General features: G+C 34.7%; 11 protein-coding genes across 11 annotated transcripts; 8 read left to right on the top strand and 3 right to left on the bottom strand. All coding sequences in view use genetic code 12, as the record gives it.

Annotated features, from left to right (window-relative positions):
- Positions 1 to 261: 261 nt before the first annotated feature.
- On the top strand, positions 262 to 1,602 carry J8A68_004779 (uncharacterized protein; the record flags this gene model as incomplete). Its single annotated transcript, XM_049408774.1, has 1 exon — positions 262 to 1,602. The coding sequence occupies one exon, from the start codon at positions 262 to 264 to the stop codon at positions 1,600 to 1,602; it is 1,341 nt and encodes a 446-aa protein (XP_049261954.1).
- A 126-nt stretch (positions 1,603 to 1,728) lies between these two features.
- Positions 1,729 to 3,081, top strand: J8A68_004778 (uncharacterized protein; the record flags this gene model as incomplete). The annotated part of the gene is made up of 1 exon (XM_049408773.1): positions 1,729 to 3,081. The coding sequence occupies one exon, from the start codon at positions 1,729 to 1,731 to the stop codon at positions 3,079 to 3,081; it is 1,353 nt and encodes a 450-aa protein (XP_049261953.1).
- A 1,530-nt stretch (positions 3,082 to 4,611) lies between these two features.
- J8A68_004777 (sorting nexin 1) lies at positions 4,612 to 6,750 on the top strand (the record flags this gene model as incomplete). The annotated part of the gene is made up of 1 exon (XM_049408772.1): positions 4,612 to 6,750. One exon carries the CDS (start codon positions 4,612 to 4,614, stop codon positions 6,748 to 6,750), a length of 2,139 nt encoding a protein of 712 aa, XP_049261952.1.
- A 667-nt stretch (positions 6,751 to 7,417) lies between these two features.
- Positions 7,418 to 8,719, top strand: J8A68_004776 (uncharacterized protein; the record flags this gene model as incomplete). The annotated part of the gene is made up of 1 exon (XM_049408771.1): positions 7,418 to 8,719. The coding sequence occupies one exon, from the start codon at positions 7,418 to 7,420 to the stop codon at positions 8,717 to 8,719; it is 1,302 nt and encodes a 433-aa protein (XP_049261951.1).
- Positions 8,720 to 9,849: 1,130 nt separating this feature from the next.
- J8A68_004775 (uncharacterized protein) lies at positions 9,850 to 12,504 on the bottom strand (the record flags this gene model as incomplete). Its single annotated transcript, XM_049408770.1, has 1 exon — positions 9,850 to 12,504. One exon carries the CDS (start codon positions 12,502 to 12,504, stop codon positions 9,850 to 9,852), a length of 2,655 nt encoding a protein of 884 aa, XP_049261950.1.
- Positions 12,505 to 13,494: 990 nt separating this feature from the next.
- On the bottom strand, positions 13,495 to 14,463 carry NOP1 (rRNA methyltransferase; the record flags this gene model as incomplete). The annotated part of the gene is made up of 1 exon (XM_049408769.1): positions 13,495 to 14,463. The coding sequence occupies one exon, from the start codon at positions 14,461 to 14,463 to the stop codon at positions 13,495 to 13,497; it is 969 nt and encodes a 322-aa protein (XP_049261949.1).
- Positions 14,464 to 15,497: 1,034 nt separating this feature from the next.
- J8A68_004773 (uncharacterized protein) lies at positions 15,498 to 16,664 on the top strand (the record flags this gene model as incomplete). The annotated part of the gene is made up of 1 exon (XM_049408768.1): positions 15,498 to 16,664. The coding sequence occupies one exon, from the start codon at positions 15,498 to 15,500 to the stop codon at positions 16,662 to 16,664; it is 1,167 nt and encodes a 388-aa protein (XP_049261948.1).
- Positions 16,665 to 16,832: 168 nt separating this feature from the next.
- J8A68_004772 (uncharacterized protein) lies at positions 16,833 to 17,341 on the top strand (the record flags this gene model as incomplete). The annotated part of the gene is made up of 2 exons (XM_049408767.1): positions 16,833 to 16,835; positions 16,898 to 17,341. 2 exons carry the CDS (start codon positions 16,833 to 16,835, stop codon positions 17,339 to 17,341), a joined length of 447 nt encoding a protein of 148 aa, XP_049261947.1.
- Positions 17,342 to 18,582: 1,241 nt separating this feature from the next.
- Positions 18,583 to 21,129, top strand: PUF3 (mRNA-binding protein; the record flags this gene model as incomplete). Its single annotated transcript, XM_049408765.1, has 1 exon — positions 18,583 to 21,129. One exon carries the CDS (start codon positions 18,583 to 18,585, stop codon positions 21,127 to 21,129), a length of 2,547 nt encoding a protein of 848 aa, XP_049261946.1.
- A 781-nt stretch (positions 21,130 to 21,910) lies between these two features.
- On the top strand, positions 21,911 to 25,070 carry SEC10 (exocyst subunit; the record flags this gene model as incomplete). Its single annotated transcript, XM_049408764.1, has 2 exons — positions 21,911 to 22,334; positions 22,663 to 25,070. The coding sequence occupies 2 exons, from the start codon at positions 21,911 to 21,913 to the stop codon at positions 25,068 to 25,070; spliced, it is 2,832 nt and encodes a 943-aa protein (XP_049261945.1).
- A 99-nt stretch (positions 25,071 to 25,169) lies between these two features.
- On the bottom strand, positions 25,170 to 26,371 carry J8A68_004769 (putative lipid phosphatase; the record flags this gene model as incomplete). The annotated part of the gene is made up of 2 exons (XM_049408763.1): positions 25,170 to 25,187; positions 25,352 to 26,371. The coding sequence occupies 2 exons, from the start codon at positions 26,369 to 26,371 to the stop codon at positions 25,170 to 25,172; spliced, it is 1,038 nt and encodes a 345-aa protein (XP_049261944.1).
- Between the last annotated feature and the right edge of the window lie 17 nt (positions 26,372 to 26,388).

Genomic DNA, 26,388 nt, shown 5'->3' with positions numbered 1-26,388 from the left:
AATTGTGAACAAATCGGAGGTCTACAAAACCAACTGAGTTGCTGACTTGCTGATTTGTGAAAGGAATTATATGCTCTATCAATTCATACAACAACCAAATCAAATATCTCAAGTGAAAAGTGACTGGAGTAGAAATCTGGTTTTGCAATTAGGAAATCTTGAATGAGAGGAATCAGTTTCCAAGGGGCGAAAAACAAAAAGTTTTGCAACCAAAATTCTGTCGACACATCCAACACAACATTCGAAAGTGACTAAGACACCATGTCTAATTTCTTCACAGATATTGCTAATGAATCAAGACCACTATTGCCATTTGTTAAAGAATCAAGAACTCTTAACCAAATTGACTATAACAATAATCAGACGGAGGAGATTGATACTACTACCACTTCAGAATATTCAACTTCGTTTGATCAGACTGAAGATGACACGTCCCATAGAGAAACAGAAAACACATCCATTGATGCTAGAGATTTAAAGACAGCCAAGGAACTGAATATCAAGTTAGAGGATCAAGCATTGCATCAGCCACAGAAGAAAGTTGTCCCAAGATTATTTTCAAGAAAACCATTGGGTACCCCAATAATCACCAGAAATGCAGATTTGAATTCGAGAATAGCAACTAGCAAGGAGAAGCCACGCTTGTCATTTTCTGCCTCGAGAAACCTGCAGCTATCTCCACTGTTAGACAAAGCTGCTTCTAATGATACTCTTTCAGAGACTTATGGGGAGTTGATTAGAAAGCTAGAAAACGTGAATGCTAACTTATTAGGTGAACTAAAAAATTCTAAATATCAGACTTCCAAAAAGGAAGAGGAAATCGAGAAACTAAACACCCAACTTAAGCAAAAAGAAGAATTGTACTGCAGAAGGGAAGACGAGTTAGCTGATGCTAAACAAAAGAACTCTTCACTTAAGAGCAGTTTTGCTGCCACACTCGAGAAGTTGGGAACTCTTGGATCAGAATTTGCAAAATTGAACGAAGAAAAGATACAGCAAGACGCTAGATTAAAAGATATAAACCGAGAACTCCAATTAATCCAAGAAAAGAATGAAAAGATTTCCAGGACCGTTGGTGATGCCAATACTAAACTTGCCATTTTCAAAGCTCTTTCTGTTCAGAGTAAACATGAAATTGAAAAGCAACAAATAGTTATAAAAAATTTGGAAAGAAATCTCGATGAAACGTCTGGTAACCTTTCGGAGGAAAAAATTCAAGTTGCAAAATTGCAGCAAAAAATGAATGAAAAGGAAGGAAATGAATTGAAATTTCTTGCACTTCAAAAGGATTTAATGTCTGGGATTTTCTCACAGATTAGCACTCTCTTTAAAGAGTCTCAAGGTGAGACTTTGAATAAAATAAATTCACTTCAAAATGACAATGCGCAAGTAGTTTCAAGTTGTATTGAAGGATATTTAGATCAATCAGAAAAATCCGTTACCGCAGTAATTCAAAAAGGTATATCCTCCATAGAAGATCTCCTCATAGCAAACAAAAAGGGGAATACCAAGGAAATGACTGAATTGATGGAGAAAATGGAACTTGGGATAAAGGGAAATACAGAAAACACATTTAATTATCTAGAAGAATTAAATTTGTAGACTCTACAGGAAATGGCCAGGTTTAACGAGAAGATAGATTTAGACCGACAAACTATCGTGGATCTCAGAGCTTGGAATTCAGATCTTCAAAAGTCTAACCAAAAGTTACTAAATACAGGGAACCATATGGAAGCGAACATTAACAAGTTACAGCTTGAAATTAAAGAATGTGAAAACGAGCTCAACGAAGAGAAACTAAAACAAAGAGAGCTTAAGAACAAGGTTCGATCTCTACATGGTTTGTTACAAGAGAAAGATAGCAAAATTTCTGATCTTGAACAATCATCCTCGATATATTCTCAAGAAAAATCTAAAAGGGATAAGCAATTTAAAAATATGGAGTTAAAACTTCAGAAAGCCCTAGAACAAAATGAATCATTGAGGGAGAAAGAAGGGGAGGCACTGCAAAGATATAATGAATTCCAGAGGAAGCTAATTTCAGCAGAAGAAAGCTTAAAAGAAAAAGAACTGACTATTGCAAGTTTGAATCAAGAAAAGCTTTCCATGAGTAATCAAATCGCAGAATCCAAGAAGATTGAAGAGAAACTTCAAAATAAACTATCAACTTTGCAAAATTCTTTGAAAGAGAAAGCAAGCCGCATGTCTAAAACTGAACGGGAAGGGAAAAATAAACTCAAAGAAGCAGGTTTGGAAATCAAAGAACTTAACCATAAGATATCCTCTCTAGAACTGGAATTGGTCAAAACTAGTGGAGAATTAGAACGAGTAACAGTGGCTGCAAATTCCAATGTAAGCAATATACAGCAAATGGAAGAACTTCAACAGAAGATATCATTATTAGAAGAGGAAATTCAGCAGAGAGACTCAAGAATCGAAGGGTTGTTGTCTAATAAAAGTGATTTAGAAACGCAGCTAGCTACAGAAACTATAGAAAGAAAGGAATTACTTCTTCAATTTGAAAAGCAGAAACAGATTTTGCAGCTGTGCGAAAAAGAAATCCAGGATTCCAAAGCTTCTATCAACCACTTGGAAATATCAAATAATAATAATCAAAACCATATTAAGTCTCAAGAAACAGAACTACAAACACTCAAAGAGAAAATAGTTTCTTTGAAAACCGAGAATGAAAAAATCAAACGAGAGAATAGAATTGCGGCTTCCAAAAATTCTAGAAACAAAGTTCCTGAAAAGGAATTGAATTCTGTCATATCTGAGGTTGTGAAAAGAAATATACTGGAATCTAAGAGTAATGCATCAGAGGCTTCTCGTCAGAGAAACAGAAGAAATAAAATGGTACTTAGTTCAAACAAAGATGAAAAGCGTCCACCGTTATCCAAAATTGAAGCAGAAGTGTCTTCAAGTCCAAATGCTGTCAAATTGCCTGTTTCTAGAAAACGCGGAGCTTCCGCCAAACCTAATGCCAAAGGCCAATTAACGAATGAAGCAAAGGATGATGTATTCTCAATTTTCAATGTTTTGGACTCGCCACCACCTTCAAAAAAGAGCAGAAAAGGTTAGCTATTGATTTTTCGCTAAGAAACATGTCTTAATTGGTTTTTATAATATTTCTTAATTTGACTTATTAGGCCCTGTATAGGTATAAAGCTGTAAATTTTGCAATTAGAAATATTTATATCAATTAGGAAGTATATTCTTGTGAGTTCACCTAGAAAAGTCTCTCGGGTTGATTCAGGTTTTTTTGGCTGCAAAAAAAGCTGTAGAATTCAACTGCCTATTTAGATCGCATTCGTGCGTTCATAAAACCTTTTTTACCTATTCACTTTCTATCTTAGAATATCTCTACTTTCATATGTAACTTGTAAACAATCATGACTTTACAATTCTACTTCACATGAAGAAGAAGGCGCTAGGTGATAGACTCGGGAAATGACTCTGGAATAACAACTTACAGGGGGATATTTAGTTTGCGGATGGCATCTGGTGTGTTTAGCCAGCCTCACTTTTGACGACTATTTCACATAAAATAAATACGCTGGATACCAATATTCACTCATTTTTTTTTTACATATACAATGTGTTTATTGAGTTCATATACATACTAATATACAGAAATATAACAAACAGAAAAACAATAATATTTGTATTTAATGTCAAGAGCTATGACGAGACACTAAATAACCCATCGAAGAAACTCCTAGATGGGCTAGTTTTAGTCACAATACCCTTTAAATGGAACAACTTTTCAGTCAACCAGATTGGGTTTTTTTTTTAGATAGGTTATTCTGGATTGATTATCCTGAAGTCGCCTATTTTTTTTTTTTTTTACATATACAATCTGTTTATTGAGTTCTTATACATACTAACATACAGAAAGCCTATTATTAAAACCACTTTCTTTGGGTTCTCCTTTTTCCCCAAGCAATATTAATTAGCTTGACCGAACTTGAAACTGATCATTGATTAACTATACGGAGAAAATTGTTCAATAACAAAATCTTTGACCTTTTATTAAATCAAAATTATCGAATTCTTGCAGCCAAAAAAAACATCATCAAAACTGCATATAGATCTCCCAGCAGAAAAAAGTTTGCATATAAGGCCCAAATTCCTGCATATAATGATTTAAAACAGTTATGTTATAAAAGTGGAATTTTCCAAAATTTTGGAAATGGGCGTGTGGTCTAGTGGTATGATTCTCGCTTTGGGCGACGACTTGGAAACAGGTTGATTACTACAAGCATGCGAGAGGCCCTGGGTTCAATTCCCAGCTCGCCCCTTTGTTTTTTTTTGCCGGTTTGGTGGGTGTTTTCTATTGTCATACGTTACATAACGTTTCTACAAAGATCAATGCTTCCATCAATGCCAAATGTCTTATCTCTATATGGGTTTACTGTGTATTAGAACCGTCAGATTATTTATCGTTCCTGTAGAAAATGACGGAGGGAAAAAAAAAACTTGGGAAACTTGTTATTCTCTCTCCTCCAACTTTTTGTTTGCTTGCCACACAGCCCAGCCTACAATCAAGTAAACAATAGGGACTAACTAAGTGTTACTAATTTATAATCAATCCGGCAATTAATAGAAAAGATGGATAACGAAGACCTTACTGCATCCCACTGGGATGATGTTTTGTCCCCTCGAGATGAATTCGCTTCTACTCCAACAGGCACTACCTCCAATACCAACAACTCCACAAATTTACACAGTTCTATGATTGCACCATTGGGTAATCAATTTAATTCTCTTTCAATGGATGATCCATTTGCCAGTCCAATGGGATTTGGCAGTAGTAGCATGCCTTCAGCTAGCCATTTTGGTGATTATAGAGATGATTATGCTGATGAAGACGACGAGAATGATGATGAAGATGACGAAAGACAACAACAACAACAAGGTGAAGCTATCCATACTCAGAATGACTTCTACAATGCAGTTCAAGCTGAGAATGAACAGCAGGAGGAATTAAGAAAAGAGGAAAGGAAAGAACATAAGAATCAACTTCTATCGGAATTGACGCAAGGTTCTGAAGAACGTCCATTAATGCTTGAATCATCAGTGATTTCACCTCAGAAAGTCACTCCATCAGAATCTTTATTCAATGATAAGGGAAGTCCAATTAAGATCAACAAACAAGATCAAATGAAGGTTACTTCTCCGAGTAAACCAATAAATATCAAACATAGTCAATTTAAAGCTACTAGACCGAGAAAATTTACTTCCAAGATCAATGTTAAACATTTGAATACTGAGGGAAGTAATCCTTTAGGTCCATTGGGTAAGGATGAAAACAAGGACGATGATAAATCATCAGATAATTCTCCAATATCTAGTGTTGCAGCATCAATGGCCCAAGAAATTGATGCACCACTTTATAATATCAATCCAGCAGATGAAAGATTACATGCAACTCCAAAGATCAAGAAAAAGACCCCAACTTCAGACCAACCCAAGGCTACAGAAAATGTTTTGGATATATCAGTTGGAGATCCCATGAAGATTGGTGATATTACAAATGCCCATATAGTATACACAATCAAAACAAGAAACAAAAATTTAGAATCACCTAATTTCCCCCAAAATGATACTACTGAAGTTACGAGAAGATATAGAGATTTCAGATGGATATATCATCAATTACAAAACAACCATCCTGGGAAAATAATCCCCCCTCCACCATCAAAACAAACATATATTGGAAGATTTAATGAAAATTTCATTGAAAATAGACGATTATCACTTGAAAAAATGTTAAGTAAAATAAGCCATATTCCAATATTATGTAATGATCCCGATTTTGTTATGTTTTTGGTTAGTGATGATTTCATTAATGAATCACGTGAACGGGAAAGATTATCCGGATCTGGTGCATCTACTCAAAATAGTGAATCACTTGATGGTGCTGGTGGAGGAGGTGGTGGGACTCCAGGTGCTGGAGATAATGATTCAAGCAGTTCTACCGGGAGTTTGAGTGGGATAAATGTTGTTGGTGGTGGAGGAAGTGGTGCTGGTGGATTTATGAGTTCGTTGTTTTCTATGTCTACTAGAATAAATGAACCTGATGAATTTTTTATTGAGAGGAAACAATATATTGAAGATTTGGAGTATAATCTCAAACAATTCTACAAGGCAATTGAAGTTATTGGACAACAAAGAGCAGATATGGTTGTTGTATTGGATGAGATATCACTTACATTGGATGAGTTATCTGCATTGGAGATTCTGAAGGTTACCAGTGAGTTATTGGCTGCGTTTAGTGATATACAATTGAAGATTAAGGATAATTTAGATCGAATCAATTTACAAGATCAATTAACTTTAGGGTTCACAATTGAAGAATATTTACGGATAATAGGACTGATTAAATTTGTGTTTGAAACTAGAATGAAGATTTATACACAATATTATAATTTTAACCAAGAATTAATTAAGAAACAAGGTCAATTAGATAAATTAGAACGGAAATATAATCGTGCTCAATATATTGATAAGATTAATCTGTTAACATTTGAAGTTGATAAGTTAAAACAAAAAACCAGTACTTTTGAAATTAATTTTAAAACAATTAGTGAAACTATTAAACAAGAATTAGAAAATTTTGAATTTGAAAGAATTGATGATTTTAGAAATAGTGTTGAAATTTTCATAGAAAGTTCAATTGAATCACAGAAAGAAGCCATTGAATTGTATGAAACCTTTTATGAACGTCAACATTTGGGAGATGTATAGATTTAGTTTTATCTCTCGGTAATTTTTATTAAAAAGATCTTTTATGTGTATATGAGTCAATTTTCAGTAACTAATACGGTACGTAACAACCATTGCAAAATTTTGTTTTACACCGGGAATGAACGGAATGCGGAAATTCTAACTCCGGAAATTTTCTTATTGTAAATTGTTCCTGAATTTAATTAATTTTTTTCCTTCTAAATTGTTCCAAAATGATTCATCATCGGCAGATTTCGGAAACTAACCGTGTAAATTAGGGTTTTGTGGCATAACTTAACTTACACAGTTTTTCCAACCAGCATGTAACGTGACTCTTAACACACTTTAACACCGAGGCCACAGTTAAAATCAAGGGATCTCCGCAATGAATCATCGCAATGGATTTAAAAAAAAAATATTATTTTTCAAAAAATGAGTCTTTGTTTAAAATTTTTTCAATCTACCCCTCTTGCGATTTTCACGTAAATACAGACAGACACACTTGGATACCCAGACAGTCTTTTTCAAATTTTTATCCTTTTCTTGATTTCCCTTCTTTCTTTCTTCTTCTTCTTCATCAGACATAATAATAAGTCGCTAACGATATCCCTTTTTAGTTACAGAAAGAATCAAGGACGATATGAGTACACAAGTTCATCTTAACCCAACCAGGCTATCGATCCTTTCAATGCCAAGAGACAAGTATTGGCTATTTACTTCGTCTATACTACAACTACTACAACAAGAATCTCATAAATCAGGCAGTGGATATACTACCCAGGAAGAAGATGACGTAGATGAAGATGAGGATGAGACACAAGAACAAGAGCCGGGCTACCAATCTACTTCCGGAGACACTAATGGTGTTAGAAGACACATGAGTTTGTCAAGAAGTGGTAATCAAAACTCATATGAATCTATATCTGATGATTATTATAGAATGCCAGTTGATAATTCAAGTAAAGTGACTTCAAGAGATTCATCGGAGAATTTTGCTGATATTTTACCAGAACAAGATCAACCACAGGATAATATTAGACAACAACTGCCAGATGTTGATGATGATAGTGAGAATTATTTTTTCCATATTGCATTGACTCCCACTGAATGTACTATCGTATGTTCATCACGATTAATGGATTGTTATTTCAAAGAAGCAATTAAAGTATGTTCTGAGTTGAATTATGACAATGTACAATTATTACCAGAATCATATATAAGTCTTCAAGTTGATAGTGATGGTAGTTTTGATAGAAGTTTACGAATATTGGAATTAACTGAACCATTATCAGAAAACAATATTTCATTGTTTTTCCTTTCTAGTCATTTTAATGATATTGTATTGATACCTTATGATTTAAAAGATAAAGTAGTCAATATCTTGACTAAGAAGTATTTTGAATTCTCTGATATTTCCAATAGTTATATATCATTAAGTGATAGTACTGATACCCCTAATAGTGAAGCAGCCCATAGTAGTACAAGAGCATTAGAAGATCATACATTTAAATTATTCAATCAAGCTAATATTAAACCAAGTATTCATGAGAATGTTAAGTTATTATTAACCGGAGCAAGAGCCGGAGAAGTTAGTAATTCAATTGCAAAAACATCTAAAATCTTATCAATTCCTACGAATATTCCAGATTATTTTGCTATAACAAGAACTTCAATAAATGAAGTTTCATTAATTTTACCAAGATCATCAAAAAGAAGAAATAAAATGGGATTTGATTCAAAATATATTATAGGTTCAACTCAAGATATCATTATTCCTATAATGATTGATTTTTCAAAATTGCCTTTGGATAGTACTGGGATTGTTGCTGGTGTTGCCAGTAAATTAATTAATGGGATGAGATTAACTCATAATGATTATTTATTTGAATTGAATTATTTTTCAATGGCTAAATCTGGGGTCATTATGATTCCACAAGAAAATGTCGAAGTAATTTCACAAATACTTGGAAAGGCATCATCAAATCAATAGATAAAAGGTATTTATAGGGATATAAACATAAGGGTATTACAAAGAATATAAATTATTAATAAACAAGCGCTAAATAAATAAATAAATAAGCTAAACAACAAAGGATAAAACATATATATAATTTAATGTACATTAATGGGCAAGAAGAACAACCATCTAAATCGTAAGCTTCTCTAATGAATTCAGGGGATATCATATCAATTAACTTTTCTTGTTTTTGAATCGACTTTCCAACAGATCAGATATTTTCTTACAACAACTGACAAATTTATTATGCCCAGGCATAGAAGATAGTGTCCCCCACCCCCTTTCTCTTTCACACGACTTCATCTCAGTACTCAGCAACATACTCTTCCCCTTATCTACGCCACCTGAATCATTTCCCCTATCTCCCCCTTTAGATAGGTACATGTTCTTTCATTTCAACATTCTTAAGAACATCAGTAAGCTTATCTGAAGATTCTGTAAAGAACTTGATAATATAAGCAAGTACTAGGATTCCTAATATGAGTTGGAATAAACTCTTAAAGAAACAAGGCATACGTTGTGTGTGTATAAAGTAGGATATTGATGATGATGATCAAATGGAAGATCAGATAAAAAAAGTAAACAATGAAAAAGATTTTTAGTTCCAGATCGCAGAAAAATTCTCGTAAAATTTCGTCAACAAAATGAACAGCTTTTTATTTTTGATAGTGGGGAGCACATAACCAGGAATACAGATACATCTACCCACAGAATGTGTGTCATTTCTAAAATCACATAAGCAGAGATCTTCAAAATCAGATCACTCTTGTATTGTAAATAGAAATTCCTAAAGTATAAAACGGAGTGGGAGTGGCAGGCAGGAGATGATTCTAAAGCACCTGACCACGAGACATTATCAACACGCACGACATTTGGTGTTTTCGAAAATGTCTCCTTTCCAAGTGTTGCAAAAAATGGAATTGAATTGCTATTCTTAACGAAATGAACATTCATTATCAATAATCAGATAACCCCAAAGTCAATTAACTACAATGAGAACTAAGTGTAAATATGAACAGGACCAACTAATGTCCCTATTTTCTATTTTTCTTTTTACAACACAACCTAAAAAATTATATATATATACAACAAAAAACCGTTTCTTAAAACTTCTTTCCCTTCTTCTTTGACTTAACAGTACTAGTCCAACCATCTTCATCCACGGTTTGTACTTTATCAGCCGACGAAATAACCGCAGCCGACCATGCAACCAAATCATTAGCCCCACCAATGGTTTGATCAACCTTTTGTCTTCTCTTCAAAAACTCTTGAGCAAATCTTCTACCATCCATAGTTGCTGATGAACTATAGATAGTTTCAGAAATCAATTGAGCAGAATCGGAAGAATTGGCAGGTAAGGTGATAAAAATATCTAATAAATCATTTTTGGAAACTGATGGATATAAATTAGTCATATTAGATCTTGCCCATACTAAGAAATCTTCCCTGACTGCAGTTGCATTCACAGTAGATTGGACTGGTTTGGCAGCTGAGACAGAACGTAACAATTGTGGAGTAACTTTAGTAGGAGCTGCAGAAGATGCGAGCATACTGGCGGTAGTTGGTTTTTTAGCTGGAGCTAATTTCTTAGAAGTAACAGTTGTCCAAGCTGGTCCGTCGTCTCTTGGAGTAGAACCGGCAATCGCACTTGCAAAAGAAGTCTTTTGGATTGGAACCCCGCCACTAGATACACCAGCTTTGGCAGCAGCTCTGGCTTTAGCTTCTGCTTCTTCCTTTTGAATCTCAGCTAAAGTTTTAGTCACGACAGGGGCGGAAGTAGTAGAGGCCCAAGTTGCAGGAAGGGAAGGGATTGATTTTTCACTAGGAGATGACAAAGGTTCTTCAGCCCATGCTTTGGCACCTTGCTCACTTCTGATTTGGGCTTCGATCTTTCTTTGTTCTTTTAATTTCTTGGCTTCTAATTCTTGGATTTCTTTCAAGGTCATAGCTGGTTTTTTGATGTCTTGCTTGGTTGCCCATGGTGCTAATTCTTGTGGAACGGCTGGTTTTAAATCAACTGCATGCTTGATTGGTTCTTCATCTTCTTCCTCTTCTTCTTGTTCTTGTTCTGGTTCAGGTTGGGCAATAACTTCTTCGTGTACTGGTTCAATATGTTCGACTGGTTCAGGTTCAGGGATTGATTGTTTACGTTGCTTAGTCTTCTTTTGCTTTGGTGTTTGAACAGGTTGCTGTTGTTGCTTTTGTGGAACTTCTTCTTCTCCCAAAATATCAGTCACAACAGAACTATGAATATCATGTAAAACAGAATCTTCACTTGCAACAGCAGGTAATGCTTCTTTACTACTTGCAGTACTTGGAATAGCAGGACTAACATTCTCCAGACCACTAAGATTATTATTACTACTATTAATAGTTGAACTAGGTGCAAATGGAGAACTAACTCTTGACAGAGATTGAACCCCACCTGAAATCCAAGGAGAAATAGGAGCAGCAGTAGATTGATTAATTTGAGTAGTATTAGTCAAAATTGGATTCACGGGGACAGGAGTGGCTGGATTGGAAGATACATTACCCATAAGGTTTGCTGAAGTAGGTTCTAATCCCCATCCACTATTAACTCTAGCCATTGAAGGTTGAGGAACTTGTTGTTGGTGGTGGAGTAAAGACGGCATACCTGGATGTTGTAATGGGTTGGAGAATCCTAAATTGTGATGAACAGGATGATGGGGATTGAATGCATCCAATCCGAAATGACCTCCAGGTTGGGAAAATGTAGCGGATTGAGGTGTTAATGGTTGAGCAAATGGATCTGATTTCATAAAATCATTGCCAAATAAATTGGATTGTGGACCTCCAAGACCTGATAATCTCAATGAACCTAAATTACTTGTTTGCGCTTCTGCGGAAGAAAGGAATTGATGAAATTGGGATTGAGCTGGAAGTTGAGGGTTTTCATGTAGTTTATGTGGTGAAAAGAATTGATTCGTATCCGGGGCAGCTGACACTGGCGCCGGTGCCGGTGCTGGAGCTGGAGGAGGAGGTGGTGGAGCAACAGTTAAATCAGGAAGTGGAACCTTAAAAGGTTGAATGTAGTTTTGTAAACCATCACATAAATCCTTAAGAGTCTTGAAAGTAGTTTCCTCTTTTCTTCGAATCTTCAAGTCAAGATTCAAATACCCTCCAGTAAGCCATTCTTGCATCATATCTCCATTGAATGGACCTTGTTCATTTCCCATAGGATCAATATAATGCCATTTAATCTTATCCGAGGTAACCAAAGGAGCAGGTGAAATCGAATGTTGTCCATGATCTGAAGGTTGTCCAATTCCAGGAGGTGGACCTGATGTCGAGGAAGTAGCACCAGTAGTTCCACCAGTCACACCAGTCGCACTAGCAATACTAGTTGCAACACCTTCCTCATCTCCAATGGATAATTTGTCCAACGAATCATTGATTTGAGTAGTTTCTTCTCGTAATTCATTTTGAGATCCAAAATCATCTTTCAAATTGGTAGGTTGCAATTCTAAATGATAAATTTGACTTGGTTTAGTTAATTTATAACCTTCACTTGCTTTGATTGGAATTTCAGTTGCTGGATTCAAGATTTGATCTTTATTGTCGTACCATACTTGAAATACTTCATTCATAGTATAACGCTTGCCGCCTTTATTCATTGGAATAGTTGGAATAGGAGTATAGCTAGCAGTTGTAGTACTATTTCCTGTTGGATTCAGATCATGTGATTCGAAATTGCCATTGGTATCTGATGATTGAGATTTACGAGTTCTGGAGTACATTTTTCTGTGAATTGATTTTTCGGTACGAGGTTTGCTGTTATTTCAGTGTTTCTAATTCGGGGTTAAAAGTAATATATATATGTCTATATGATATTGATCAAATGATGATGACTTATTTGTATATATGACTTTAGATCGCTTAAAAGACTTTTGGTATAGCTTTTGAGTGGAGGGTGTTAAGAACTTTGAAATTTCTTAAAGAGGAAAAGAGAAAGGCAGAAAATTGAGTGAGAGAAATAAAAAATCTCATCAAACTTCAAACTTCCAATTGATTCAACGAAAATTTTTTTCTCATCTTCTGACAATTGTAGAGTCTAGTTTTTTTGTGCAGGTTTCAACATTCCAGAAACCATTATTTTTCTTATTACCATCGAGAGAATACCGAGACAATATACTTATGGATACGTAAAATACTAGCCAATATAAGCAGAGACAAAAATAGTTTATAAAAAGCCTCTACTATTTGTGGTCAGTAGGACACTTCGGTGTTGAAGGTCCAATTCTCTGACGTGTTTGAAATAGCCCCGGGCAAGGCAAAAAAAGAAGTCTGGCTGCAAAATTTAATTTGCCTTTTCCTACAAGTATCTCTGAAAGAATTATACAATTAGTACAGGTAGTGTCCTACAAGAAATGAAAGCCTGCTGTTCTCGACTGGCACCTTCTTTGTGCAGATTAATCAATTTTTGTCTTCTTTCTACAACAAGCGCTTCTGAAGATAACCAAGGACAAGAAAGAGCCATGATCGAGCAGTGATTAAAAAAAGCAGCTTCGATACTGATGCAGCCTCACTTGCAATACAAAAACAATGAAACAAGAAATACAAAAGAATCAGACCAAAATAGTGTATATATTGATAATTACAGATAAAAATAATGTACAAATTGTGATTTAGATCATTTCTAAATAAAAAATAACCGACATGAACCTAGAACCAATGCAAAGAAGAAACTTAAAAAAATTTATAAAAGGAGCTCTGATAAATTAAAGAGTTTATTTCTTTAATCCACTTCTCATATAACGACCAACGACAATACAATGGTCTCTTTCATAAGGTTCTAAAGTTAATTGTTCCAATGGTTTAATTCTTTCTTCTCTTAATTTTTGAACTTCTCTAGCAAAGACAGTTTCAGCATCAACAGTGGAGTCAATACAGTTAGCCTTAATAGAAATGACAACAATACCACCATCCTTTAAGAATAAATGAGAGTTTAAGGCAATAATACGAGCTTGATCAGGTTGGGCAACATCAGCGAAAACACAGTCAACCATACTAAGTAACATTCTGTATTTTTGTGGATGACGAGCATCATCAATAATTGGAATAACATTAGGTCTCTTCTTGGCCATACCAATTAATTCTCTACCTGGTCTATGAGAGAATTCAACAGCATAAACTAAACCTTCTGGTCCAACAACATCAGCAACATGGGAAACAGAAGTACCGGAAGCAGCACCCAAATATAAAACCTTCTTACCTGGAGCAATACCTAATTCATCAATACCACCCATAATACCAGCAGCCAATTTAGATCTGAAAGGATTCCAAACACGGTATTCAATCTTAGTTGGAGCAGCACCTTCTTCAGTAGCTGGTTCTTCGACAGTGACTCTCTTTTCACCATAGACAGAATCACCAGGAGCGATGTTTCTAGTAACCAATAAATCTTCCTTACCTCTGGCAATGAAAACACCAGCATGTCTATGTGGTTCAATAACAACCTTGGCACCACCTCTAGCACCACCTCTGGCACCACCTCTTCCACCTCTGGCACCACCACGGCCACCTCTGACACCACCACGACCACCACGGTCACCACCACCACGGCCACCTCTGAATCCACCTCTGGCACCACCACGGCCACCACGGTCACCACCGCCACGACCACCTCTGAATCCACCTCTTGAACCACCACGGCCACCTCTGTCACCGCCTCTGCCTCTTGGAGCTCCGAAACCCATTATGTTATTGTATTTATATAGATGTGATTAGAAAAATAGTAATTGAAAGTTGGATTCTTCAATTATCGATAACTAGAAATAAGGGATAAGGGAAATTTAAAATTAATTATGTATGAAAATTTTTTTTTTGGTTGCCTTTGGTACATTTTTGAGATGGGATATGTGCGGGTAACACCTATTGATTACGTAAGAAAAATTGATTTTGTATGGTGTTGCTTAGTCAGCGAGGGAGATTGAAGATGGGTTGTTTTTTGGATATATTGAAGGTATTTGCAATGATTTGACAACAATTTTGTTAACAAATGGGATTTGAAATTTAGCATAAGGTTATTATTAATAGATTAGATAATATTGACCAAGGTAGATTTGTTTCTTTGATATTATTATTGTATGAAATATCATGATTTATGGTGTTCAATTAGACAACAATTTCTTTATCCTAACTTTATACAGCGTCCATTTCATTAATTCTTAAGATGTTTTGATAAATAGCTATTCTTTGACCTTAGCTATCGAGAGATATAAAGAAAGATATATAATTGTTCACAAATATATGGAGAAATCATTCAGTTTTTAGGTAAAATGTGGAGAATTTAAGATGACCATCATGCGGCTCAAATTTATCACGTGATACGTGCTAAAATTAGTATTTCCGCAGAAGGAAAGTCGTATTCATTACCTTTTATTGCAATTACCAGCCAATTGTCCCCTATAATAGTTTTTAATGACATTTGAAGCTGTAAGATGAACCTTCTTGAGTTCCATTGGGTAGACAATTGCTAAAAACCCAAGGAAAAGACGTGCAATTCCTGTATCGTGGAGGATTTCCCAATTAGGCGACGAAACAGAAAATTACTTTACGCCAAAATAAATCTGTCAGACAAATTGTTATCTCCACATTTTTATCTTTGCCACCTTGGACAGAGAGAGTAAGAAAACAGGAGTTTTAAATCTATGTATTTATAGAATACTTTCATACACTTCATAAACACAATATCACTCCAAAAGAATAATCAAAACGAAACAACGAGGATATGTCGCTTGGCCTTTATTTAATCGTAGCAGGTACGTTAATTACCGGAGCTGCTAATTCATTATTCACCAAATATCAAGATAATCAATGTGTACACAATTGTAACAATCCTGATTTATCAACGCATAAATACTTTGAGCAGCCGGCATTACAGACATTGCAAATGTTTATTGGGGAGTTTAGTATGTATATTGTCTTTTGGTTGATTTATAAGCGAAACAGTAGATCCAGATCCCAATATGTTGCATTAGAAGGTGATGAAGAGGTTGAAGTGAAAGAAACTTCGATTTTCCAGAATTTGAAATTGGCAATTCCGGCAATTTGTGATTTATGTGGTACGACATTACTTAATATTGGGTTAGTTTATACTCCTGTTTCTATTTATCAAATGACAAGAGGATCAATTGTATTATTTGTGGCTATTCTTTCGGTAATATTTTTGAAAAGACATATTAGTAAACTTGAATGGATTTCATTATTTTTCGTAACGTTAGGAGTTGGACTTGTTGGATTAAGTGGATCGAAACATTCTGAAGCTAGTGATTCATTGGATGAGACTGGGGCATTGATCATATTTGGGATTTCATTGATTGTGATTGCTGAAATCTTACAAGCATTCCAGTTTGTAGTTGAAGAACATATTTTGGAAAAACACCCAATAATTCCATTACAATTAGTTTATATTGAGGGGTTCTTTGGTGCTTCGATCCTTTTGATAGTTATGGTTTTTTTAAATTTCATAATTGGATCTATTCAATCTCCTGAACAATTCCAAACATCACCATTTAATTTACAAGAAGCATTTTCACAAGTGATTTTTAATCGACCAATTTTAATTTCATCAATTTGTATTATGATTTCAATTGCCGCATTTAATTATTGTGGGTTGTCAATTACTCATCAGGTGTCTGCAACAGCAAGATCTACCGTGGACACCTGCAGGACCTTGTTAGTTTGGATAGTTGCCATAATTATGGGATGGGAATCATTTTATTGGTTGCAATTTAGTGGGTTTGCCGTATTGGTGTTTGGAACATTATGTTTTAATGGGGTGTTGAAACCTGAAGAATGGTCGTTTATTCCACAATGGTTAAAGAGCGATTTTGATCCAAGTCAAAGGTTAATCGATGTGGTTGACGAAATTGATGAACCTATTGAAAGAATGTAAGGGTGGGTGTTGCAGATAGTTGTTAGTCGTGTATGTGTGCACAATATTTTCCTGTCACTCTCTCTCACTGAAAAAATTGGTTTGCCACTTTGAAATTGGAACCTATCTTTAGAAAATAGAAAAACTAAATAAAACAAGTATAGATAATATAATATATATAAAATAACAATGGTATGTAATACTACCCTGAATCAATCGCCAGCGAAAGACGTAGCTACTAACTCAATAATTAGTCATTAAGAATAATTCCTAATAATCAAAACGAAGGGTCAGTAAACACCACCAAATTCGGAGATGCAGCCGAACATGCACCAGGATTACAAGATATCTTACGTACACAAGAAGGACCACTTAACATTGCCCTGAAATTAAACAATCGTCATCCATTGGAAGGTAGAATAACCAATTGGGACCAAACACAACAAGATACCAAACTAGAGATGTATAGAAGAGTATTTGGAGCTGGTGAACCAATTAAACGTACTATGGAATTAGAGATAATTGAAGCTACTGATTTCAAACCTAGTGTGTTGGGTGGTGTTGATGGTATGCATAGAGATATGTTGTTGAATAGGGATAGTACTGTTGATTGGGAAGATGTTTATCCTGGAGGATTTGAGAGTGGGAATAATGTTAAGGATTTCCATACTGAAATGGAAAAAAAGATGGGAATTTAATGAGAGAGACCACCAGAGGTTGGGTTTTATATTAGCATTATTTCTGTAAGAAAGTAAATAAATAAAAAGGGTTAATCAAAGTTTTTATTTCGTAGAGGTACACGTCAACAGCTTGTAAAAAGGCTAGACCTGGTATGGGGAAGTAAGTAAGGCCTTTTACAAGTAGAATATTGAGCATGTCTGACAATTTGTGAGTATTTGTCTTCCTCTAGTCAAAAAAAATGTAACAAGCAAATCTTCGGAAATCTTGTAAAAGAGCCCGTGGCGAAATATTGAGGAGGGTGGTCGTCAATCGAATATGAGAAATACACAAACTGTATCTCTATTAGATCAGATGCCCCTCAAAAATCATCTTCAGGTGATTATGTGAAGTTCTAATTATTTTTTTGTCGTTTAATTAATCAAAAGACGAGAAGTAAAATTATTATTATTCACTTCTTCCCACCAAGAAATTTTTGATTCACTTTTCATGGCGGGCAAATTGATAAGAAAAAACACAGAATAACGGACTTACAACTATTGGGTGATGTTGTACTTTTTTAGTTTCTTGTGATTGAAAGGAGGGATTCACAGCTCAGATAGTCTCTTGCTCTTTGTCAGTCAATGAGAGAGGTAGTTAACATGGAGATCTAATCCATCTATTGTTTGTCATTATGGATAAACCGGATTAATGTTTCGGATATGTTTTCTATTATTGGAAAATCAAACTTCGTAAAAAAATTGAATTTTTTTTTTCTTTTTTTTTTTTTTTAATTTAATTTAATTTTTTGGTTGTTGTAAAAAAAATTACAACATCTCACTCTCTCACTCTCTCTATCATCACAAGAAATCATCATCAACACATAAACCAGATATCTCCCCAAAGTTTCTCTCCCAAACTTACCTCCCCAAACCTCCAACTTCCTTTTTCCTGTTCATACTTAATTTCAAATACTTTTTCACTTGTATATATTCAAACTTTACAACCTCTGTGTTATTTTCCAAAGAAGAACATTCACTCACCGGTTAAAAAACTATAAAGTTAAATCATAAAGACAATACGATACCCACTACTCAACACACCTCATTTTGTCTCATCCCGCTTTGAAGAATAGATAGAAGAGTTTTACTGTATATATATATCCATCCATCCGTCCAAATCACACAAACTTGGTATAATTTCATACCCCGAACAATTTTACCACAACCTTATTTTTGTAAATAAATTAATACCATACACACTTTGTACATAAAAGAGAGAAATGCCTTCAGAAACTATTTGGTCAAGTACAAGCACATCTCCTATGCAATCAAATGTTACTTTGAATCCTCAATATAAATCAGTTTTAGATCAAGTTGATCCGGAAGTTGCGAAATTATTCACAAATTCAAATCCATTAGATTCACTTAATGCTGCTGGTGCATCTTCTTCAGAAAGAAGATTCTCATTTAATGACGGAAGTGATATTGATTCAAATAATTTATTTGGTTTGAAAAGAGGTGCATTTTCTGCCATTACCGCCCCAGTTGCAAATACCAACAACAACAATAATAACCCAAATGGTAAACGTATCAATTTTGGTACTGCTTCAATTAGTGGTGGTATTACCAGTAGACATCCACCACAAGATAGTTTCTTACAAAAATTCTCTGCTGTTGCTGACGCAACTAGAGAAATTGAATTGGGTAAGTTAACTTTAAGTGATTCTCCATCAAGAAGAACTAGTTTTAATGAAAATATTAAGTCTATTGGTGTTTTATCTTCTCCTCATGGTTCATTGAATGAAAACTTAAATATGCCAGCTCCAAGAAGTTCTAGACATCAATCAATTAGTGATAAAATTGATCATTATAATAATAGTTCTCCAATTCAAACAACTGCTGCTCTTTCAGTTAACTCAGATTTGAATTCCAATGGTGGTGATCAAACTGCAAATGCAACTCAAAGATTTTGGAATCCTGCAGCTGCAACTTCATTTACTCCATCTTCTTATAACTATTTTATGGATAATGGATTGCCAGTCCCTCCTCCACCTCCTCCTCAAGGACCACATCTTCAAGGCGCGGTTCCGCCACCTCCGCCACCACCACAAGGGTTCTACCGTCCAGGAACTAATATGATGCCACCGATCAGTCCACCACCTCCATTTATGATTCCTTCTCCTCCACCACAATTCATGGATCCTGGTTTATATAATATGATGGCATATGGTTCTTTCCCACCCGTCCAACAACAACAACAACAATCAGAAGATACCGAAGAAGGTAATGAAGTACCAACTGATAAGAATCAAGATGAAGACAAGAAGGATGAACAATTAAAAGAAAAATCTTCAATTAATGTAACTGGTGGAATTGGACTTATGAATCGTCAATTTTCTCCAGCTTCATTTATGTTTCAACCATTTAATCCATATCTGATGTATCAACAATCTCCTCCACCACCACCACCTCCAGGACAAGTTCCATCCGGACCAGTTCCACCTCAAACCCGTATGTCTCCTCCACCTCCACATCCTCCAATTCCCCAAGCGTCAGGTCCAGTTCCTGCAGCTGTTGCCCAATCAGAAAGAACTTCCAACAGAACAAATACTCCTCCTCAATCATCTGGAAATGGAAACCAAAAGAGAAAAGGCGGTAGTGGTTTGGCATCCACCAAAGGGAACAAATCTTCAACTCCAGGTGGATCAGGTACTGGTGGTGGTGGAAATCATATTTATCGTTCTCCACTCTTGGAAGAAGTTAGATCAAATCCTAAGGATAAAGAATTTTATTTAAAAGATATCTATGGACATGCAATTGAATTCACCAAGGATCAACATGGATCGAGATTCATTCAAACTAAATTACCTCAAGCTAGTGATGAAGAAAAAGAAGTCATTTTTAATGAGATTAGAGATATTGCGTATGAATTGATGACTGATGTTTTCGGGAATTATGTCATTCAGAAATATTTCGAATTTGGAACCAAGACCCAAAAACAAGTTTTGTTGGAACAAATGTTGGGACATATTTATGAATTATCATTACAAATGTATGGATGTAGGGTTGTACAACGTGCATTGGAAGCTATTGAATTAGATGGTCAGATTAAGATTATTGAAGAATTAAGAGATCATATTTTGGTTTGTTCAAAAGATCAGAATGGGAATCATGTTATTCAAAAATCTATTGAAATGATTAAACCTTTCAATAAAATTAGATTTATTTTGACTAGTTTGGATAGTCAAATTTATCATTTATCGACTCATCCTTATGGTTGTAGAGTTATTCAACGATTATTGGAATTTTCAAGTCTTGAAGATCAAAAAGCAATTTTGGATGAATTGAATAGATTTATCTTTTATTTAATTCAAGATCAATATGGTAATTATGTCATGCAACATATTTTAGAACATGGTAAACCTGATGAACGTGAAGAAATCTTAAAAGTTGTCCTTGGATCAGTTGTTAATTTCTCCAAACATAAATTCGCATCTAATGTTATTGAAAAATGTATTAAATTCGGTGATGTTGCTCAAAGAAAACGGATTTTGAATGAAGTAATGTTGGACAATTTAGATTATAAGGTTGAATTAGTAAGTGATGATTCTCCATTAGCTTTAATGATGAAGGATCAATATGCAAATTATGTTATTCAAAAATTAGTTGAAGCATTTGATGGTAAGAGTGAAGAAAAGAGGATTTTGGTTACTAAATTAAGACAATATTTGAAACAGATTTCTAGTAAGAATAATTATGGGAAGCATTTGGCTTCAGTTGAAAAGATGATTATCGTAGCTGAAACTGCTTTAGATGAAGCGAGATAACTACACCCTCTCATTCCCCAAGTTTGACTTTTGCATTTTATTTATTGTTTTGTTGTTTATGTTTCAGAAAAAATGAAAATAAGAGTGATTCCCATTCCTGAATTATTGTTTTAATTTGCATTTAGTTTATTATTAATTGAAAGACTTATGAGTTGTTTCATTCGTTGATTTGTTTTATTGTGTTGTTTTGCTTGTTATTAATAAAGCCATACAATATTTTAATATTTTTGTTTTATATCTTTCTTAAATAGTCTATTTTGTTGGAACACTTGATTTGTATAGCTTATATATATATGTTTGTTAATAAAACGTCTTTGTAAATAGTTTTGTTCAAGCACTTTATTACGTTCATTGCAGCATGTAGACCCAAATTCAAAACAGAAAACTCCATAGATATAAGACTACACATTTATGACACGCTGAAAGTTTGGCAGGTATACAAGATCCCATTCCGACTTTGCCAAGCATCTTCCATACTGAGAAAGAAGGGTGACTCCTCATCTTCTCCTTGTCCTTTCAGAATCAGTAAAGTCAGTGATATCCAATTGATAAATTTTGCAACCATTCAAGGGCTCCAACCCTAAAAAGGACCCCTGGGCACGTGACGAAATTTTGATATTTTTTGCCTTCGTGCAAAAATTTTTCTCTCAGTGCCATCTTGTACCCTCGGTGAGTTCCCAGTATTTTTCTCCTACCAACCTTTGTTTCTCTTCCTTCGATTGATTTTTGAAATCTCTACACCACTTGGTAAGAAAGAAGCATCCTTTGCAGACAAGCCAAAATGCAAATTTTCGTCAAGACCTTAACTGGTAAGACCATTACCTTAGAAGTCGAATCTTCCGACACCATTGACAATGTCAAATCCAAGATCCAAGACAAGGAAGGTATTCCACCTGACCAACAAAGATTAATCTTCGCTGGTAAGCAATTAGAAGATGGTAGAACTTTATCTGACTACAACATCCAAAAGGAATCTACTTTACACTTAGTCTTAAGATTAAGAGGTGGTGGTAAGAAGAGAAAGAAGAAGGTTTACACCACCCCAAAGAAGATTAAGCACAAGCACAGAAAGAACAAGTTAGCTGTCTTAACTTACTACAAGGTTGATAACGAAGGTAAGGTTGAAAGATTAAGAAGAGAATGTCCAGCCCCAACTTGTGGTGCCGGTATCTTCATGGCTGACATGAAAGACAGACAATACTGTGGTAAGTGTCACTTGACCTTAAAGGCCAACTAAATGTGTTGATTTGTATGTAAGGACCTTATGTGTATATATATCTTAATAATACATTTGTAAAATATCTTTCTTTGAATCGGTTAACCTTTACTGTAGATTGTAGTATTGCTAAAGCCCAAGGCCATGGGATGTATCAAATGGACTGAATGTCGTTCATTAATTAAAGACGACATTTGTCGCATTTGATAAACATGGCAAAATAATAATGGTCGTATAATTCCGGACCACCACACCCACAGAATCATAGAGTTTGACAACATTGAACGGCAAGATGAACTTTTCAATTTATCAATTAGATGAAAACATAAAGAAGCTTCTATCGGCTGATAACTTCCTCAATGGATTATCAGTCAATGATTTCATTGAAGAAATTAGTAAAGATCATATTCTTAAAGATACTGAAGTGAATCAATTTGAATACCTTGATCCTAAACCATATATAAGAACATTTGAATCGGTATTGCGAGAATTAAAGCAATTAAGCATAGAAGCCAATGATCAACAAATCAGGCATGAAAAGCTTGTAGATGAATATGAATTGAAACATAGTGAGAATGTTATTGATTTAGATAAACAAGTTAAAGCAGCAACAACCAAATTTGACACATTAGATTCCCAGATCCTGGAGATTGCTCAAAAGTTAAATCCATTGGGGATGCTGTTAAATAAGATTACAAATTCACGAGATCGATCAACCGAGACTATCTTTTTAATCAGAGCATATCATGGGTTTTATACCAAAGGTCAATATGAACCGTTGGAAGGTTTACGTACAAGTAAGAAATTCGAAGATCGAGTAAAATGTGCCAAAACTGTTGCCAATTTGATTACGTTAGCTAAAAAGATTGCTAATGAACAACAACCACTTACTAAAAAATGCATTACTTCAATTGAACAATATGGAGAAGAAATGGAGAATAAATTATTAGATCGATTTGAAGTTGCTTCAGAAGATGGCCAATTTGATGAAATGAAAGAGATTGCCATGATCTTATTTGAATATAACGATGGGACCCACGTGATACAAACGTTTGTCAGTAAGAATGATATTGTTGAAGATGAAAAGACTTCGGCCTTACTTAATGATGAAGCTACCTGGATTAAAATATCTGATCCAAATTATAATGAACCTCAGATTAGAGATGAAGTAGTTGCATCTACATTGGATAACTTACGGTTTGAAATAAAGTCGAGAGCAAGAATAATACAACAAGTTTTTGAAGATCCTACTCCTGTACTTAAGATTTTTATTCAAAGAATGTATGCTCAGATAATACGCAACAAGGTGAATGGATTACTCCAATATTCGTTATCGGTTGGATCTTTGGCACATGTGAGAATATTGCATTCACTTTCTGTCCTCTTGGGAGATTTTACCAAAGATGTTAAGGATTTTCTTGTTACTAATGAACTTGATCGTGATAATGAATTGAGTCATATCCTTGATCAATCCCTTTCGGATTTATTTATTGAATATACTCGAGATGAAGTGTATTTCTCACGTGAGAAGAAGAATCTTGAAGAAACGATTTATGATATTGTACACAGGTTCAATACTCTTAATGAAACGGTGATTAATAATCATGCTCTTGCTACCAAATTGGATAATTTGGAAAATTTTGAATATACCGAAAAACCACAGGAAAATGCCGATAGATTCACGTTTAATTTCTTAGAAAGGAAACGAATGACTCAATTCAAAGCATATGTGAAAGCAAAATTAAGTGATAAACCAACAAATCGTTCCTCAAGTGAAATCGATAGGGTAAGTCGTGATTTGGAAGAATATACAAAGATGAATTCCGGAAAAGTTGAAATTGTCTTAAAATCATCCGTTGAATCTATAGCCAGATTACTTGAATTAGCCCCTCTGAAATCTGCTCAATATTCACTTGAAATCCTTGAAATTTTAATTATTGATTTTGGTAAATTATATATCGGTGCTGGACTTGAAGTTATTTATGATCAACTGCATCAACAAGTCGCCAAAGCCCAACTGACGCAAGAGTTTGAATTGGAATATATTAAGTCATTTAATGTCGTTAGTGAGATTCTTCTTCTTCTTGCATCATGTGTCAAGAGAATAATTCTTCCTTGTGCAACCAATGCTCCCAATATCAAGAATAGAATGAGTACGCTTTTGAATAATTATGTTTACCAATGTGAACAAAGTTTGAATTTGATCCTTGCCGAGACATTGGAGATGTTTAAATCCAGGATTCTGTTTTTATTATCAAAACAAAAGAAAAAGGATTTTAATTGTGATAATATTGAAGAAGATACCGAAACATGTGAATTAATTAGTGATTTCTTGATTGATGTTCAAATTTCACTTAAAAATGCCATGAGTGGGACCAATTTGGAAAATGTACTTATTAAGATTGGAATGGAATTATTGAGTCAATTATTAGAGCATTACAAGAAATTCACAGTTAATTCAATTGGAGGTATTGTTTTAACTAAAGATGTAATTCGTTATCAAAGTATTATTGATGAATGGGGTATTACTGAATTATCTGAACAATTCCAAATCTTGAAAGAAATTGGGAATTTGTTTACAGTACAATCTGAATTAGTTAATTCGTTGGTTACAGAGGGTCAATTGGCAAGCATGAAACAATATGCTGTTCGTCAATATATACAAAAGAGAGCGGATTTTAATCCTAGTTATGCGGATAGACTCTTTAAATTTGGTGGTACTTAGATAGCGTTATAGTATATATAAAGGACAATGATTGGAATAAACATATTCAACACAAAATATTTTGTCATAGTACAATTGAAATGTCTTGTAATACCACTACTAGGCGACGATAAGCCTCTAGTCTTTGCAATTACAAAGATGGAACTAAGTAGTAACAAACCAAGGTATGTATGTAGTCCTGCATATGGCGATGGCATGTAACACATCTCAGTCTTGAAAGTACTGCCAATATTCCCAGATGGGTTACTTAAAGATAGAAGTTGAATGGCAGGTTGCCTTACCCCACTTGTCATAGCAGGTGACTTCATAGTAATTTCCCTAGTCTGCTTATCAATCCCGTTCAGTGTTTGATAATGTTGGATAATATCACAATAATCATGATCATCGCCTGCGAATATGATCTCTGGTTGTATGGTTTTCAATATTTCTTGTGAAAACCCATATTCAATTACTGTTTGATATTCGTCTCCTCTCACAAGTGGAAACAACTTTTTTGATTCTCTTAATGGACCACATAGTTGACTATCTGGAAATCTATAAAGGGGCACATGTGTCAATATGATCCTAGGATAAGCTGGATTTATCCTTTGATTTATGGATTCAAGAAATTCCCGAGATTCTCGTAAAATTGTTTCATTTGGATGTGAAAGCGAAATAGAATCAAACATCACAATTGTATGATTTCCTAATTCTATATAGTCATTGAGATCTCCAAAATACTGTGCAAATCTATCTTGAATATGTTTATGAATTGTTTGGAATCCAATATCATGATTCCCCGGAATTGATCGAATATCCCTTCTATTAACTCTTTTAGGAAATACCTTATTGAATCTCTTCAACTCTGCAATCCATTGATCATCTTCCCAGTATCTTCCTCCATCAAATAAATCTCCAAGGAATATTGTTGTATCTGGATCTAATATTTCTTGCATAATCTGGAAATTTCTATGAAGATAATTATCGGCCCCGGCTCTAACAAAAAAGTTGAAGAATTTGAATTGTTTAGGATAAGAATAATCATCCACAATTTGAGGATCAGCAAGAAGGGCAATTCTATGAACATCTCTATCCAGTGGCCATTTCTCCCATTGCTTCCATTGGCATTTCTCGATGATTCTATATGGGACAATTCTCTCAAAATAATGAACAACACCTACCCAACCCAAGGAAAGCACAACCAAATATAGCCAATTGATGCTGTTCCGACGAGATCTATGTTCATCACGGTCATCCAAATGCTCGCTAGTGATTGGATCCTCCTTGATTGGGATCCCCGTATTTCGTTTTCTTATTTCCATTGCTTACTCAATTAACC

Source organism: Hemisphaericaspora subhashii, assembly GCF_019202705.1.
Source record: "Hemisphaericaspora subhashii strain CBS 10753 chromosome Unknown scaffold35, whole genome shotgun sequence".
In the NCBI taxonomy this organism is placed as follows: domain Eukaryota; kingdom Fungi; phylum Ascomycota; class Pichiomycetes; order Serinales; family Debaryomycetaceae; genus Hemisphaericaspora; species Hemisphaericaspora subhashii.
Note: the sequence above shows the minus strand (reverse complement) of the source record. Positions and strands in the feature narration are given on the sequence as shown.